We start from the raw sequence: 18,289 nt of genomic DNA, 5'->3' as shown, positions 1-18,289 counted from the left end.
GTGGCAGCAACTTTTCTAACTGTCCCAGGGCCCATCACACAGACATTAGGAAGCTGAGGGATCAGCATTTCAGGCAGTCCCCTGGGAAGTCCCAGTCAGTGTTTTGGTCCTGAGGGTTGGAGCCCAACCACTATTCCTGGGGCACTGTCAGAGCAGAGCCATCTAAAGACATGTTTAAGTCATTACTTACGATTATTATTATTTTTTTTTTTGAATGAAGGAGTGGGATCCATTTAGGGGTTGTGGGGAACTCACCATTTGCAGGCTCCAGGGCTTGAGGAAGCCAGTTGGGAGGGATAGCATGGCCTCTTTCCAATGTGTATAGCTGGTGGAGTGGGCAGACAGTTCAGGAGGGCAAGAGGCATCTGCAGTGGGATTGTGATGCTATGTAATGACATTCTCATGGCTCTGCAGTGACATTTTGCAAAAAAACAGTTTCTTTACATACAGAGCAGCTTGTTTTCTAAAGGGTAGTAGTCTAGGGTCTTCCATCTCCCCTTCAAAAAACCCCCCACCAACCTACTAGAAGAGATTACAACAATTTAACTACCTTATGGGCTCATTTTTTGACATTTGTTTCTTTTTTTATACTGAAACTATTTTTGAGTTATACCTGGGCAAAAAAGCGTCTGATACAAGCCAGCTTTTACACTTCTGATCATTATTATAAAGAAGAATAAAACAATATAACAAATATGATATTTTCCACCATTTATGCTGTTTATTTTGTGCACTTGACCTGCTTAGACTGTGAAACCAGACCAGGTTGTATATAACCAGTTTTACTTTATGGTCAGAGTTCATTTCACTTTGGGATTTCATACACAAGCACAGTTTACTTATAGGTATTTCTGTGGTGTTCATTATTAATGTATCTACATAAGAACGGCCATACTGGGTCAAACCAAAGGTCCATCTAGCCCAGTATCCTGTCTTCCGACAGTGACCAATGCCAGGTGCCCCAGAGGGGATGAACAGAACAGGTAATCACCAAGTGATCCATCCCCTGTCACCCATTCCCAGCTTCTGGCAAACAGAGGCTAGGAACACCATCCCTGCCCATCCTGGCTAATAGCCATTGATAGACCTATCCTCAATGAACTTCTTTTTTGAGCCCTGTTATAATTTTGGCTTTCACAACATCCTCCGGCAAGGAGTTCCACAGGTTGACTGTGCGTTATGGGAAAGAATACTTCCTTTTGTTTGTTTTAAACCCGCTGCCTATTAATTTCATTTGGTGACCCCCTAGTTCTTGTGTTATGAGAAGGAGTAAATAACACTTCCTTATTTACTTTCTCCACACCAGTCATGATTTTATAGACCTCGATCATATCCCTCCCAGTCGTCTCTTTTCCAAGCTGAAAAGTCCCAGTCTTATTAATCTTTCCTCATATGGCAGCCGTTCCGTGCCCCTAATAATTTTTGTTGCCCTTTTGTGAACCTTTTCCAATTCCAGTATAAGCCCAGATCGAATCTGAAGCCCAGATACGCAAAAGTATTTAATCACCTAACTCTCACTGATTTCAATGGGAGCTAAATGCCTAAATAGCTTTTAGGATCCGGGCCTGAGTATTTATACAGTTGTTTTGGGCTTTGGATCACTGGAGAGGAATTTTTAAATTGCTACAAATTATTGTAATTGATTTTTTTTTCACTTTGAGTGAAATTCACCTCTAGGCAGAAGGCCTGTCCACCATTTAATTCCTCAAATTAGGGCTGAATTGAAAAGTAAACAGTGCACAGGTCTCTCTTTGGGCCCTGTGTATAGGATTAATTTCACTGATTACATTTTGGGTCATTCTCCAAAACCTAAACTTCTCTTCTGATATTGTCCCTTAAATCTTTCCATCATGGAAATCAAGATTACAGTACAGAAACACACGTGGCTATGAGGGTAAGCCATGTCACTTCCCTCCAAATGTTTTTTTTTTCCTCGCAGAGTTCTGTATAGCACAGGAGGAAACAGTTGAAGCGGGATGCAGCAGTACATCACCATGGAACATCTCTGTACAATGATATTATCATCTTGCAACATGGTCATCGCATATTGGATGATAGCTCATTATTGAAAAAATGTCTCCCCATAAGAAACAGTCTAGGGGCTTTCAACTAGGAATTTTCTGACACCCCCTACTGCAACAATTGCTATTTCTGAACTAATTCTCTCACACTGGGCCTCTGCATTTCAATGGGGACCCAGATAAAAATATTTCTCTTTCCCTGGGGGAGGCATTACAAGGCACTGTTGAGGCTTTTACGCCTCATTCCCTGGTAAGTGAATTTTAGCATGTGCTGTGTAGTTAATTTTAGAAAAGGTAATGTCTATTATAAGTAGTTAATATTTTGTAGCAAATACTCTCCCAAATAACTTTGTGTGTATGTTAATTATGTAGTGCTAATGTAGGACTATGCTGTGTAGATTTGAAATGTATGTAAATAGAGAATCGACGCTACATGAGAAGATGCCCGCAATTATAAATACTGGGCCTGCTTCTGCCACCCTTATTTACCTTCAATTGTACCTATCTGTGTGGGTAGCCCATTGGCTATTAAACATCAAGACTGCTTATGTACATCATACACAGTTATGAGTAAGGCGTGTAGAATCTGGGACATTATGAACTATTAGCAATAGAGTAGTCTCTTTTCTTGATTTGTTTTTTTTTTTCAATTATTTTTCTTTTAAACAGGCCAACTGGATCTAGAGAAAAGGAGAATAAATGTCTGTACTTAGGCTTTCTCATTGTGGGGGAAATTGTGCCTCAGGAAGACAAACTGAATCACCAGGCGTGGAGCCTGTATTCTGAAGTGTAGGACAGTACTCCTAAATAAAGGTAAAGTTGCTGTCTTTTTATTTTATTAATAGTAATAATACTTACAATTTATAGAACTAGCTTAGGGCCTGATCCTACAAACACTTATGCATGTGCATAACCTTACCCTCTGAGTTAGGTAAGACTACATATGTGATAAGACTTGTGTGTGTAAGTTGTTGCAGGCATTGGTCCTTATGTGGAATTTATATTTTCATAACTGTCATTTAAATACCGCTGTTGAGCTCATGGCCCCATGAAGTCAATGGAAGATTTGCTGTTTACTTCAATGGAACCTGGATTTCACCCAGTAATTGTTTAAATAATATCAGAAGTATTGATAGGGAAGGCAGATCTGGTTACTGGTTAGGTAATGTGATTTTTCATGAGACTGAACTTTTTAACCTGAATAACATTAATTTTTTTTTTCCAGAGAGAAGAGGATCCAGAGCCATTTTCCTTTAAACATTACTTTAAAAAAACACACAAAAAATTAGTTACTTTTCTTAAAATAAAATACTTTGGTTACATGCTTTATTGCGCATTTATTCCTGAGTTATGTACCTAGTGTGAATGATGCATGCCTGTGGCAGTTTGATTGCATGTATTTAGATACTGTGATATATTGTGGATGCACTGTGTGTGGCATGGTATTCTACTGCATTATGGTAGACCTATCAGTGTATGATAGTGTTCTGTACTAGCTGAGCTCATGAAGCTTCTCATCTGGCTTATCTAGCAGAAGCCTGTGTTTCAGTGTTACCTATTCATATGTGTAAATCTGGATTGTGACTAATGTCTGTTTAAAGCACGGGATCTTTATATGTTCCCTGAAGCCTAAGGGAATTGTATTGTGGAATACATTTCTGTAGCATTGCCTAAGAAGGGCTTGATTCTGCAAGGTGCTAAGCAATCTGTGGAGGTGCTGAGTGCCTTCAGCTCTCTCTGACTTCAGCACGTTGCAGATTTAAGCCCCATGGCCCTGATTCATCAAGGCTTTCATGCATAATGCTAAGCATGTGAGTAGTCCCATGGACTTTCATGAATGTGTGTAACTATGTTGTTAAATTGTACACTAAAAGAGCTATTTGTGCAAGTGCCGCCTGGCTTTGTCTAGACTAGCATGGATAACAACTTTTAGCTGACTTTCTCATTTTTAAATTGTTTATTCTTAGTCACTCTATTCCTTTTTGCATTTTTCTATTTCTACTTATTGAATTGTTTGATCCCTTCCCCATTGTTGAATCCTTGCTGAAGGACGTGAATTCATACAAGCTACAGGGTAACTTCCAAAAACGTGAGCATAAATGGGGTGTAAATCTTTCATTAGTAGGGTCCTGAGTCTGCTTTTGTTGAGCGCACTACATTTAGTTGGGGTGTAAATCAGGTGTAAAAGGCTATTTGTTCTTTTATGCAGACAGTGATAAATTATTACTAAATTCCTTTTTTCTTTTAAATATCTACTAAAATCACAATCAATACATTTTCCATACTTATTAAAAATACCTTTGAGTATTGCTTATTATAATCTCTTAGAAGCTTGAAACTGAACCATATTTCCTTACATAATACCTTTTTCCTTTGTGCTCCATACACGATAGGCCCCAGTTCAGCACGGTGCTCAACCATTCCTAACACTAAGCAAGTCCATTTGAATGCAGTCGAGCAACTCATGGCTTAAAGTCAGGCACATGTTTAAGCACCTTGCTGAATCTGGACCTAAGGCCACATTCCTTCAGAGTGATACACAGTAACTTCATGTACTGTGAGTAATCCCATTGGCTTCAAAGGGATTGTCCAGTGCATAAAGTTAACCCCTTGCTTACTCCTGCACGCTCGTTATGGCAGCATGTAGAGTACATGCACTTCCCACCTCCCTAGTATGGGTATAAATAGCAGTGTAGGTGATGAGGCAGTGCTTAGGTGAGCAGAGTAAAGACATGCCTGAATCCGTAGGGTATGTACCCCATGCAGCTCTCTGCATGCCCAAGCAGTGCCTCCTCCTTCTACACTGTTATTTTTAGCAGTGTAATGTTCCTCTGCTGGAGTCTTTCCCCATCACAGGGAAAGGCTCCCACAACGAGGAAAGACTCGGGCAGCTCCCTGTGGTGGGGACAGGCTCTGGCAGCGGAAAGCTGCCAGAGCCTTTCATTGCTGCATGTAGGTACACACCGCAATGTGGATGCAGCCTCTTTTTCACTACAGTGCGTAGCAACACATACTCTACACGCTGCCACCATTGGCGGAGTACCCTAAGTCTTTTCAGGAGTGGGGCTTGATTTGTTTACTGTGTCGTTGTCCATGAATGTTTAGATGCCAGTATTCATTATATTAGGTTTTAAAAAAAGAAATGGCTTGTTTATTTGAGGTGAAATTCACTCTTTTTGAAGAAAACCTTGTAAAAACTGCATGAACTTCGCAAGTTGCTACAAAAGCAAAGAAAGATGAGCTCCTACCAGTCTTTACAGTGTCTTCTCAATATACTGTAGACCGGGTTACTTTTTATTACATATGTAATACTGAGCACTAGCTGTGAAAGTTCCATCAATACTCTTTCCAAGCATTGGGTTGTTAACTCCTGGGCTTTGAGCCGAACTCCAACTTGGGTGATTATATTCTTGTTACCTAAAGTTTTAAAGAAAGTTGTTGTCGTTCCCTTCCTCTCTTAAAGTCTGTTGTGTAGTGTTGCTAGTGCAAATGGCTACATGTCAGTGGTGGGGTGAAGCGATTTCTGTATAAATAGGAGCCAGACCCTGCCATCAGTGGGAGTTCTGCAATGGGGAATGATTGCAGGATATAGTTTAGAGTTTGTAAAGTACTGAGGGATCTTCCAAGATTAAAGTTGCTATTTGTGTATATCGTAGAGGCAGGATTTATTATTTACAAAAGATCAAATATAAGATTTTTTTTCTTGCTTACCACTTCTAGCCTGACAACTATAGCTTAAGCTGTCAAGAATTTATAATTCTTAAGTGATGTAGCATAACTAATAGTATTACATAGTCCCGTATGTACATATATCAACACAAAGTTCTGCGTTGATTATCTTAATTTGGCTGAAAAATTCAGTAAGAGCTGACCAAATCTTGCTTACTTTATTGGTGCAAATTGTCTCATGGACTTCAAGAGTTACTTATGAGTAAATTGAGCAGGATTTGACCCATTATTTGCATATGAGAGTTGAATTGGACAAAGGCGGAGTTGCTGTAAATGTGGTCAAAATACAGAAGAATTTAAAGTTATATGGATATTTTTGTTACGAAATATCAGAAGAAAAGGACACTGAATCTTAGCAGATAGCAGACAATACAGTGTATTAAAATAAAGAATTGCAGTAAGATCACTTACAATGGTACTTGCACAGTGTTATTTATTCTATCAACAATTGTCCTAAAGGAACACTACAGTGACAAGGGAGTTTTGTGGGTGTAATCAAAACAGAATTTAGCCCTAGATTTTCAAAGTGGTTTTCCTTTAGAACAGTTATGTTGAACATCAACTGCTGGCATTTCAATCAATGAAGTTGTCTTATCCAATTATATAAGCTTAGCAGGCTCGGTCCATGCCTAGATGGGAGACCATCCCATACCACTCCCCAAAAAAACCAGATGCCTCTTTCCCCATCCCACCCAAAAATAACCACTCCCACCAGAATACAGGTGCTACAGGAAAATGTGTGGGATCAAGTATATATGGAAGTAGCATTTTTCCATTTGTGCCAGCTCTGAATTAGTGCCCTATCAATGGTGATAGGTAGGTGCTGTCTTTTGGATGAGACTTACTATCAAAGTTCTGACCACCCTCAGTCATTAAAGATCCCATGACACTTTTTGCCAGTGTAGCAGTGTGTTGCGTCTGGTGTCCTGACCATATTTCAGTTGGTTCAGCATCTTTCTTCGCTGTCTTTCCTAAACAGTTGTATAGTATTGTTGTATGCAGTTAAGTAGCCACTGTGTTTTATCCCAGAGGAGCTGCATTTCAGTGGTGGTAGAAGTGACTACCTGAAAAGCAGTGGTGTAGTGGTAAAAAAAAGAATTGGATAAACTAACTTAAACTAAACTCCATATTCACCAAATGAGAAGTGAGTAAACTATTTACCTGTGCTTATACTTGACTATACTACTGGTGAAACAGGAATTTTTTTAAAGTGGTTTGGGAACTTTCACGATGGAAGTTGATATATAAATGTAAGAAGATTATTGTTATTACAAAGTTAAAACCCAATAACCTAGGTTTGTATGTATCTGATGTCAGTGTTGGAGCTGGGATTTTAACACTCTTGCTGTTCTTTTTTGTAGGCCAATGCTTTTTACCTACCCAGAAAGCACTTTAAAACAGAAAATGTAAAAAGATCTGAGCCTGGGCAGTTTCAGCAGGCACACAAAGCAGCCTATTCCCTCTCCCTTGTGCAAGCCCAGTTCTCGTGTCTGAAATGATAGCCAGATCAGTGTAAGAACTGACTGGGGTTGACTCGAACCATCCTCTTCATATCACATTGTGATCTAGACACACATTACCATTGGCTTTGTAATTATTGAGGTTATTATAGGGTCCTGATTTATCTGTTATCTCTGATTTACACCTGTTTCAGTGAGAGAACAGTCAGGCCCATAGGATACATATCGTATCATGGTATGATTACATATGTCTATTTAGGTTAAACATGGTCGATCAATACTAATTTTCTAAGTCGGTATAGTATGCTGAGCCGAATTCACTCCTAAAGTAACTTCATTGAAATCAGTGGCATTACACTGGGGTTGAGTTTGGCTCATATGTTTTAGAAAATACATTTGCAGGAACATCTCATTCAGTAGGTTGTATACATAGGTTATTTCTTGCTAAAAATGTACCCAGAGAGGATGAAATGCTGGCTCTATTGCAGTCAATGGCAAAATTCCCACTTGGATTTCACCCTGAGTGTGTGTTGTGCCTCATTATTTAAACACTGCATCACTATTCATAGCAAGCCTGTCAAAGTAATAAATATGTAAAACAATACATTAGCCTAAATAAATAGCATCAATAAACAAAACACCAGTTAAAAATAGTACAGTGTGCTCAATAACTGTAATGAACTACAAAACTCCCACTTCACACCATACAGTGAGAGCAGCTGAAAAACAGATATTTCACAGTGGAAGAGCTAGCGAATTTCCACAAGGAGAACTTTGACTTTCTTTTCTCGACAGGAGAAACTCGTATTTGAAGTCATCTCTAATAAATGAGACTCTGTGGGTCAAACATCGTAGTGCAACTCTTCAGATTTTTATCTCTGACCAATGTGAATGAAATGGTTGCAGAGTAAGAACTCCTATACATGATCTATAGAGATGTGCTCCTGTAGAGTACTTTATGCCTGATCCAATGCCCACTGAAGTCAATGAAAAGACTCCAGAGAGCCCAATTAGGTTGGATTGAGCCCAATTAGATGTTGATCTGTCATGACTCTTGAAATACATAGAAATGTCATTATGGTCAGTCCCCCTCTCTTTTTCTCTACATTCTCCCCTATGTGCTATACATAGTTGTACAGTTTGTATATTTAAACGATTATATCAGAGTATACCACTCCTTGTGCCAAGTTTGAGATATGTGCCCAATCCATGGTGCGTGCACATAAATAATGCTAAGTATATGACCTTTAATTGAGATTGTTTTTATTGCATTGCAATTCTGTGTTGAAATATTGCAATAGTTAATTGTGAGGCCTCAGTGGAAAAACAAAAACAAAAAACCAGTGTTCCTGATTTATTTCATAACACCAGCTGGTGCATGGATCCGGAATAAATGCAATTGGTTTGTGTGAGCAGTTGTATACAGTCTTGACTGCATGTTTCTGGTACAGTACGTACTGTGACCTATGAGAAATAGTCACATACTTTGCCACAGGATAAATTGTTTTTCTCTGAAACTTAACTTGGAGCTGACAGGTGTGGCTTAGCGAGTGGAAGATCTTTTCATATATTTCTGGAAATAAGAAACTGCATTCAGTGTGTGCTACTTTTTTTCACTGAAACTTTTCTTCCATAGGAACCTACTGGATCTCTAGGGAAACCTTAGTAGTAAGGTAGTAACAGTAACCAACCCCTTGATGGCAGGAGTTGGAATTTCTCGGCACGTATCTCCCATGATCGGTAATGGGATGTGATGTGATTGCCGAAAACCAGGGAGCCAATGAGCATTTTCCTAGTAGAAATAGGTGGTAGACACTACAGCTGGGATTTTGTTCTAATTGCTGGAATTTGGGGATCGTGCAACCAGAAAAGATACTTGAGTAAAGAGACTCTGGAAATACACTTAAAAATGAGTCGAAATGAGAAGTTGAGTAACATTAACATACTCTTCTTAAACTGCCCTCTCTGAAAGATTGGAACTGAATCATTTTGAGGTATTGTCTTTCTTTCTGTTGTAAAGGTACTTAATTATCACTAATTAGGCTTATCAAATTAATTGACTTTGTATTGTTTAGTAGCATTTATTGTAACTATTCCACCCAGATTAGTTGTACTTTAGAAACTAATCTTTATTGCAGTGCATTGCTTCCAAAAAAAAAAAACCCACAACCCCCCACCCCACACACAAAACACCTAAAAACTAATCCTGATACTGGGTCTTCATGTAACCAAATCAGTGTATGTGCATGTGCCTTTTGATCCTTCCACAGCACAAGAGAACTGTTCGATTTCCCTTGCAAGGCTCAGTAAATTTGGCAGGTGGGGGGGTCTTTTCTTTTCTTTTCTTTTTTTTTTGCTTACTGCTGCAGCAAAGATTAGAGGTTCTTTGCGCATGTGATTTATGGGGAAGGGTTTAAACACCGTAGATGGAATCGTTAGTCATTGCTACCAAATGAAACAACTCTCAAGGAGTGTTACAATTTTTAAAGTCCCAGCAGCCTTAACTGACCCTTAAAAACCGTTTAATCCTGTTGCTTCCAGATTGAGTCCAGGTTGTGTGTTCATAATGGAAACAAACTTGATGTTCTTGGCACATTCGGTGTTCAAGAAGAAAAATATTTACTTAACGTGGGTCTCATTTGGCATCTGCTTCTTGTAATGCCTGTCAAACACTATAAAAATTTACTCCATATCCAGTACTCTCTAGAGACATATCATTGAGCTAACATGGATATAGTACATGCTTTCTCCCCTAAGAGCTTGTCTAGGTCAAGGTCATTATTGTGTCATTGTGAGTAACTAACAGTATTCCAACTTTCACTAGACTTTATAGAATATTTTATTGCTAGTCTTGCAAAATCTTTAATAGTAAATATCTGAAGGTAAAACTAAATATTTACAGTGCTAAATACACTGTTAACTGGACAGATTCTCTATTGGCGTATCTCCATTGAAATCAAAGAAGATACACTTGAGATGAAGTTGACCCAGTATTTAGATGTTATTAAGTTTAAATTTTCTCTGTCATGTTCAGTACAGTAGTCCTTGTTACTGTGAGTTTGCACAGGATTAGATTCATTGACTTCAACTACAACTAATTTGGCTTTATTAATGAAAAAATATTTCACTAAGGTGAGTTATATATTATGCTTATTTCTATAGGGAAGCCATGTGATTTTGATACAACAGTCTCAGCTACTGTACAGTGGTTAAGGATATCCCATTCATTAGCTGTCCAGAGTTCAGTGTGGAGTTCTACATTGGAAGGGGTAGCCAACGCAATTTATAAAACTTTTATTTTTAACAGTTCTAGTTCAGGTTTATTAAAGCTCTTCAAGCGGATAGTTTTGCCTGGGGTGTATGCAGAACGGGTTGTAACTATCTAATATTAAATCTTTGTGGTCTTGATGGTCATGTAAAGAAACAGTAAAAGAAAATTGATATCATTTGAAATATTTATTTTACAGAGCTCCTTTTGTAGGTTAAATGCACAGCAGTGACTTTTCTCTCTGTTATACAGAGGAGCCAATATACTGTTACACACCCCACAACTTCACCCGTGACCAAGCCTTGTATGCCAGAGGATATTGTTGGACAGAACTAAAAGATGCCTTGCCAGGAGTTGATGCCAGCCATTGGCCCTCCTTGTTTGAGCATAAGTTCCTTCCTTATGCACTGCTGGCTTTTGCTGGCATAATGTACATTCCAGCTCTTGGCTGGGAGTTTCTAGCCTCCACCAGACTGACTTCTGAGCTTAATTTTTTGCTTCAGGAGATCGATAACTGCTACCACCGTGCAGCAGAAGGGCGTGCACCAAAAATAGAGAAACAAATACAATCCAAAGGCCCTGGGATCACAGAAAGGGAGAAAAGGGAAATCATTGAGAATGCAGAAAAGGAAAAAAGCCCTGAGCAGAATTTGTTTGAAAAATACCTGGAAAGAAGAGGGCGAAGTAACTTTTTGGCTAAACTTTATCTTGCGAGACATTTATTTATCATATTTTTAAGCATTATACCAATTACATACTTATCCACCTACTATGCTACGCAGAAGCAAAATGAGTTTACATGTGCACTAGGAGAGCCTCCTGACAAAACGAGCAGCTCCAAATTGCACATCAGGGTGAACTGCAAGCTTCCAGCTGTCCAGCTGCAACGGATAATTGCTGGAGTAGACATTGTCCTCCTCTGCTTTATGAACTTGATCATTCTCATCAACTTAGTTCACCTTTTCATATTCCGCAAGTCCAACTTCATATTTGATAAACTGAACAAGGTTGGAATAAAGACCAAGAAACAGTGGCAAAAGTCTCAGTTTTGTGACATCAATATTCTGGCTATGTTTTGCAATGAAAATCGAGACCACATAAAATCCCTGAACCGCTTGGATTTTATAACAAATGAAAGTGATCTGATGTATGATAATGTGGTGCGCCAGTTGCTTGCAGCACTGGCCCAGTCTAATCATGATGTCACACCCACCATGCGCGATTCAGGGATTCAGACTGTAGACCCCAGTGTCGATCCAGCAGACATCGATGCCAATGAACAGCTCATTATCAAGAGACCTAGGAAGAAGATGAAATGGATCCCAAGTAGCAATCCACTTCCTCAGCCATTCAAAGAGCAGTTAGCTATTATGAAGGTTGAAAACCACAAACCTGAAAAGCCGAAGCCAGTGCGCAGGAAAACAGCAACCGATAGCCTCGTCGCTCCTCTGATAGAGTCCACTTCAAAAACCTCACAGCAATCATCATCTCATAAAACTGAGTCAAACACCATCTCCGGCACAGGCAATGAAAAAAAACATACACGGCACTTTTCCCTGGATGTTCAACCATATATACTTAGCAGTAAAAAACCCAAGCCAGAGATTCAAGCCATTGCCTCAATGCCTACATCCAAAAGCCAAGAGGGTGGATTTTTAAACCAAGAGGAGAATGTCGTAGTTCATGTCACCTCTTCTCTCAAAGGTACAGTATGTCATTGCAATACCATCTCAACAGTGATAAACTGAATGGCCAGAATTTGGAGTAGCTGTCTGCTCTAGGTTGAACTCAGAGGTGACCTGATCTGTTTGCTCTATCTTGTTAAATTTCTAATCAGCTAATAATATAAGGGTAGGTAGCCTTCTTAAATGGGTTAGATCAGGGATCTCAAACTAGAATCTCCACAAGGGCCACATGAGGACTAGTACATTGGCCCGAGGGCCACATCACTGCCCACCCCCCCATGCTGTCCCTGTCCCCGCCCCCACTTCACCCCTTCCATGAGGCCCTGCCCCACCTCTTCCCACCCCTTCCCTGCCCCCATTCCAGCCCCTTCCCCAAATCCCCGCCCCTGCCCCTCCTCTTCACCTCCTCCCCTGAGCATGTGGCTCCCCGCTCCTCCCCTCTCCCCCCTGGAAAGCCCTAAGCACTGCCAGACAGTTGTTTGGCAGCAGGAAGAGCCTGCAGGTAAGCAGAGGAGTGGGGACACGGCGCGCTGGGGGGAGAGGGAGAGGGGAGCCTGATGGGCCGCAGGAAATAACTCTGGGGGCGCGGGGAGCTTGGCGGGCCACAGGAAATAACCCCACTGGCCATGTCTTCGAGACCCCTGGGTTAGGTAGAATTTCTCGGTATAGGTCTGTGATAAGGAGTAGTAGAGCTGTGGCAAGGCAGAGCTATGTAACATGTCCTTCTGCTTTGCAGATATTTTATGTTGTATTAGTAGATTTTTACACATAATTTTGCATTTGGCCTTATGCAAAATGTCAGCACTTTTGCCAGGAAAAGAAGTGAGAGTTGGCTCCCAGGATACTCCACCCTTTCCTATGTCTCAGTTCTACTTCATCGTAAGGAACGTCACTCATTTTCCAGTAACACAGGAACTGCCATGCTAGATCAAACCTGTGTTCCATCTAGTCCAGTATCCCATGTATGACAGAGGCCAGCGCCAGCTACTGAGGAAGGTGTACGAAACTGTGCAGAAGGCAGTTACGGAATAGTCTGCCCAGAGGAAAGTTTCTTCATACTCCCCTTTTGTTAGAGGCTGGCTTATGCCCTGAATCTTGACAATTTGAAAACTCAGATTATTGCTGGGTTGTAGTCCTTAATACAAATTTAAATTTCCCTTTGTCCTACTTGGCTTTAAGGAAGGCTGGTCTGTGTGGAAGGTACCCCCTGGGGCTCAGGTTCATTTCTCAGTTTGGCCACAGACTTCTGTGCGTTCTTGGACAAGTCATAGTTCCCCACCTGTCTGATGCGGATAATAGTACTTCCCTACCTCAGAGGCATAGGGGCTGACTCTGTGGGTGCTTACCACCCACAGTGCTACTGATCAGCTGTTTGGGGGAGGTGTTTTGGGGAGGGTGGAGAGCAGCGGGCGGGAGGAGCAGAGCATGGGCGGGGCCTTGGGGAAAGGAGAGGATTGCAGGCGGGGTCTTGGGGCAGAGCGGGGGTGTGGCACCCTTGGGGAAAAATAAAAGTGAGTGCCTATGCTCAGAGGGGTGTTGCGAAGACAAATATTTCAAGTGATCGTGAGGAGCGGAGATGCTATGGTGATGGGCGCCATAGCTAGATATCTACTTGTTTTATTACTGTAAGTGACCGATATAAAAGATGAAATATGCAGTTGGAGTTATAGAAAACTTTGTGTTAAAGATATGGCTCTCAGTTCCTTATAAGAGAAGACCCCCCCCCCATTCTGGACCTCAGCAGACAGACAGCTACTGTGTCCTCCCTGCCCAGCAGAAAAGTGATTTGAGGTCTAAAAATTTCTGTCACTTCCAAATCCTTATGTTCCTTTCTGGAGTCCTCAAACTCCCCAATATACACATGCAGGACTTCCTACAGCATTCTTAATCCAGTAGCCTGTTCTGACTCCCAGCTCCCGGAAGCCACCAGGGGTTTCTGGTCTCGATTATTTTTACTTAAACAAGTGTTTGGATATTTTAAGTTGCGAGTTCAAAATAATTATAACAGCTGCTTTTATGCCCACCTTAAACCCCACCCAAGAATGCTTTTGAGTGAGCAAGTTCTGGAAAGAAATATTTATTGATTACACATTGTTTACACATTTAGAATAGTGGCTTATGGTGTGTGTCCCTTCTTTTTTTCCCATTGAAAATATAATCAGTATTTTTATATTTCAACTTGCATATTTAGGCATCCCTAACATTTGTTGAAACATTAAATCACAACATTTGCAAAGCACTGGCTAGAATCTATGGAGGAAATAGTAAAACATTCCTAAATCCTTTTAAATTGACTTTTGTTCATTTAATGAGGATGATTTCACATAGGCAATGCTTAGAAATGTAGCTTTGAGTGATATTTACAAAACTTGTTAGTCACACTGTAATGTGCTTCTAGGACTAGAATTTTCAAAAGTCAAAGCTCTCATGAAGAAGTAGTCTTAGATTTTTCAGAGTCCATTAAAACTTGTTTATTGGGCCCAATTCTACTCCTGTTGAAATCAGTGGCAAAACTCCCATTGAATTCTATGGGATCAGCTATGTGGCGGATTGGTAGGGAAAAATAGACTACCCAGTGATTTACTCTGTATTCTGTTTTCTTTCAGTCATCCCAAATCATGAGAAAGAGATTCTGTACTCATCTGAGACATGCAGAACTGTCCCTGCTGCTGGGGCTTACCTCTCATGTAATCACAATCATACAGCAACAACTGCTGCTGCAACAAATATAACCCTGAGCCACATCAAACCAGAGCCAACAGCTGCACTGAATCGTAATCCCACTCACCCTCTGCTGAACGTCAATACACTGTATGAAGATCACGAGGAAGAGGTTTCCAACCTTATAGACAACAGTATTCATTCACCAACTGATGCAGGGGAAATACTCTCCCTACCTACCCCAAAGCATATAATGATGGCAACATTTGAAGAACCAAGGGCAATAGTGAGTTCTGTGGAGTACTAAAGATATAGTGCTGCATGGATAGAACCTGGTGGTCAGGTCCAGTACTACTGTCATGGAACCCTCAACAATGCAATTCACTGCATGAGCATGGAGAGTTTTAATACAGACCATAGGCTTTGGTAATACTACAAATTGATTTTTCAGGATAGCATCATCACCACTGTCACTAGTTTGCAAAATAGAATAATAAAAAAAAAATCGGATGAAAGTATGCCTTTACCTCCAAGAGTATCCAAGCACAAAAAGTTAGCTGTAGCTTCATCAATTAAATATGGATCGATACAACTTTTGAAACGCTAAAAGAGTTTGATGGCATGTCACAGTGATTTTTACAGCGCACTTATATCTTTGTATTTACAATGGCTAATTAAAGTTAAATAGATATTGGTGAGGTGTATCTTCTATTTTAATGGCAGGAGTTAAATAAGAGTTTAATAATAAGGAAAATATATTTTTTTCTCCATGGACTTTATGAAAAAGACATATGCAAGAAACATTTTTTTTGTTTTTGTTTCTTTGGCTCACTAGTGTTGGACTTGATGGAGATTTAGGATAAGGGCTTACTAACACCAGCATATAGTGCAAAAAGGATTGAAATGCTTCAGTCTGTTGAATTTGTGAGTGAGAGGTATGCCCTGCCCTTTAACAAGCTTATATGTCAATGGAAGATGATGAAATTAAGAGTTTATTTTCTTAAATATATTTTACCATTAAAAAATTACTTTAATAGCTTTTCAAATCAGGTTTTGCTTTTATCAAAATGGAGAGAAGAGGGTCATTCTAGCAGCTTATTTTTGCATAGTCTATTTATGAACCAAGTTAGAAACTTTCACAGGTGCTTCACTAACATGAAAAAATCCTACAATGGTGATGCAGTGTAAAACCAGCAATGTTTTCAAACAATGCAGAGTTAAAGAGGATGTTAATTTATGTTTGCAGTCTCTTCTGGACTCTGATCCAGCAAAGCACTTAAGCACATGCTTAACTAAGCAAGTGAGTAGTCCCACTGAAGTCACTTGAGAATACGCACATGCTTAAAGTTAAGCACATGCTTAAGTGGTTTTTCTGGATCTGGGCCATAATGTATACGGACAATAATCCTGCAGCATGTGCTGTCATTCTTATTCAAAGTCTGTCTTCCTTAGCCCAAAATACATCCTCATGCCCATTCATCCTATAACTTGGACATGTGTGATTTTATGAGAAAATTCTAATATAAGTAAAAAATGTACTAAAAATGTATCATGCAATAATCATTCTCCTCAAAAGTATAGTCAGACAAGAAGAGACTATATTAAAATGATATTCACAGCTGCATTCAAAATTATGAACTACTGTGTTTGCTTCAAAATTCTGTATGATGGTAGAAAAATTAGAGAGCACAAGTATGGGACTGAAATATTGAATATATTTTTAATTTATATTACCTCGGACATGGATATATGATACCAGTATTTAATGAACTATAGCACTGAATATAAATAAACATTATTCTGAATATCTTTAATGTGTAGTGTTTTATAGCTAAATGACCCACCTCTACCACAAAATGAGAAAAAAGTTAAACTGGATACAATTGGATAGGGGATATAAATTAGCCATTCCCTGTGTTTTAGTAAACCTATTAAATATGGTTTTGATGTGGATGTCCCCATTTCACCTTGCACATTTGACATTTCTGACTTGATGGCTGAGAAGGTGGTTTGCAGTTTTTAAATAATAAAAGTCCAGTTGCATATTTTGGACCTTTATTCTGAACCACTTGTCTAGGTAAAACTTGCTGCAATAGAAAGTTTTACCTGTACAGAAACTGCAGGAATGGGGACTTAACTGAGGACTACTTCAAAGCTGGTTCTTCACTCTGTCTGCTGAGTAGCTGCATTCTGTTCACATTCAGCTGAAATCAGTGGCACATCAGGACTTTGCTGGTAAGTACAAATGCACTGCTTTGCTATATTCATCTGCATTGCAGGCACATTCTGCTGGATGTATGCAATACAGTGGGTAGCAGTTAAAGGGAATATTTTTCAGCCAAACGAAAATCTTTATAGTTTCGCTGGGTCTTGCATGCCAGTAAAGAATTTGAGAAATTATGGAACATTGTCTCAAAAGATCCAGAATTTGTTAATGAACACAGAATCAAAGAATGCATCATGGGCCAAATTTACAACCAGTTTAAGTAGATCATTGCAGTCACTCAAGTTGCAACTACTTAACCAGCAAAATGAATGTTTTCCCATATGTTCACGGGTTAGATGACAGTATTATGCACACATGCAAAATTCTATGATGTGTTGGATTAGTTTGATACCTAATATTGAATGGAATTGCAAACCTGTCAGCCTCTGGTCAAAAGGTGTTTGTATACCATGTCTAAACAAAAATTAAGGGCCTGACCCAACATTCCAGATACACCTGAAAGGGCCAGCAAGTTCACTGAGGATTTTCAGTAGGCAAGGAATGCAGGGTTGGGCTTTTAGTGATTTGTGTGTTCATATTTCATAAAGAGGTTTTTAAAATTAATTTCCCCCCTTGTTATTTGGGAATGGCCATGATCCGCCCATATTGATAGATGTTCCAATTTTCAGAGATATTGACAGGTGTTACTTTTCATCAACTTAGTTTTTGTATTTGCTGTTTTTTGTATGTGCTTGTTGCTTAAGAAAATCTGAAAGTAAAAAGTTCCATCCATGCTCTTGCATAAGAGAAGGTGTTAACTTTCGTACATAACTTGCACATGTGTTTCTATTATGCAGCTTTCAGAAAAGGAGAAGTGGGATTACAGTGCTTCATTGGAAAGAAGGGTGACTCTTGTCAAGAGAGGGGCTTTTTTTTTTTTTTTTTGGTGCTTGCTAGCTTCTCAGTTCTCACACTTAAAATAAGACAATCTAACTTGTTTGCAGGACATGTGTACGTAGTCCAGTTTGACCATAATCATTTAAAAAACCCCAAATCACTGAAGGGCCCACATTGTAACAATAGAATATTGCAAAATCCCCATATTATTCAACCATTCTATCCCTTCAGTCTGCATTCGTGCATACCCAAAACTCTGAGATGTCATTGGGTCTGAAAACATATTTTACTAACCTAGGGTCTGCTTCCACTCTCATTGAAGTTATCAAAATTCCTATGAATGTCAATGGGCTAAACAGGTA

The 18,289-nt window shown here is 39.6% G+C and overlaps 1 protein-coding gene across 6 annotated transcripts in view; it reads left to right on the top strand.

The window, feature by feature from the left end:
- PANX2 (pannexin 2) overlaps positions 1-16,577 on the top strand; it is a 28,646-nt gene extending 12,069 nt beyond the window's left edge. For 2 of the 6 annotated variants that reach the window (XR_014714297.1, XR_014714298.1), the window contains exons 3-5: positions 1,940-2,271; positions 2,691-2,834; positions 3,247-3,374. Coding sequence is in view for 4 of the 6 variants with exons in the window: in XM_084649680.1 (XP_084505806.1) it covers positions 10,697-12,182; positions 14,770-15,131 (1,848 nt within the window). In the remaining 2 variants the exon portion in view is untranslated. Of the gene's footprint in view, positions 1-1,939; positions 2,272-2,690; positions 2,835-3,246; positions 3,375-3,481; positions 4,111-6,359; positions 8,118-10,677; positions 12,183-14,769 lie in introns of those variants that run through there. The other 4 variants (XM_084649682.1, XM_084649681.1, XM_084649679.1 and 1 more) reach the window with 4 other exon arrangements.
- The last annotated feature ends 1,712 nt before the right edge of the window (positions 16,578-18,289 follow it).

This window comes from Lepidochelys olivacea (genome assembly GCF_965140295.1).
Source record: "Lepidochelys olivacea isolate rLepOli2 genome assembly, chromosome: 1".
Lineage (NCBI taxonomy): Eukaryota > Metazoa > Chordata > Testudines > Cheloniidae > Lepidochelys > Lepidochelys olivacea.
Note: the sequence above shows the minus strand (reverse complement) of the source record. Positions and strands in the feature narration are given on the sequence as shown.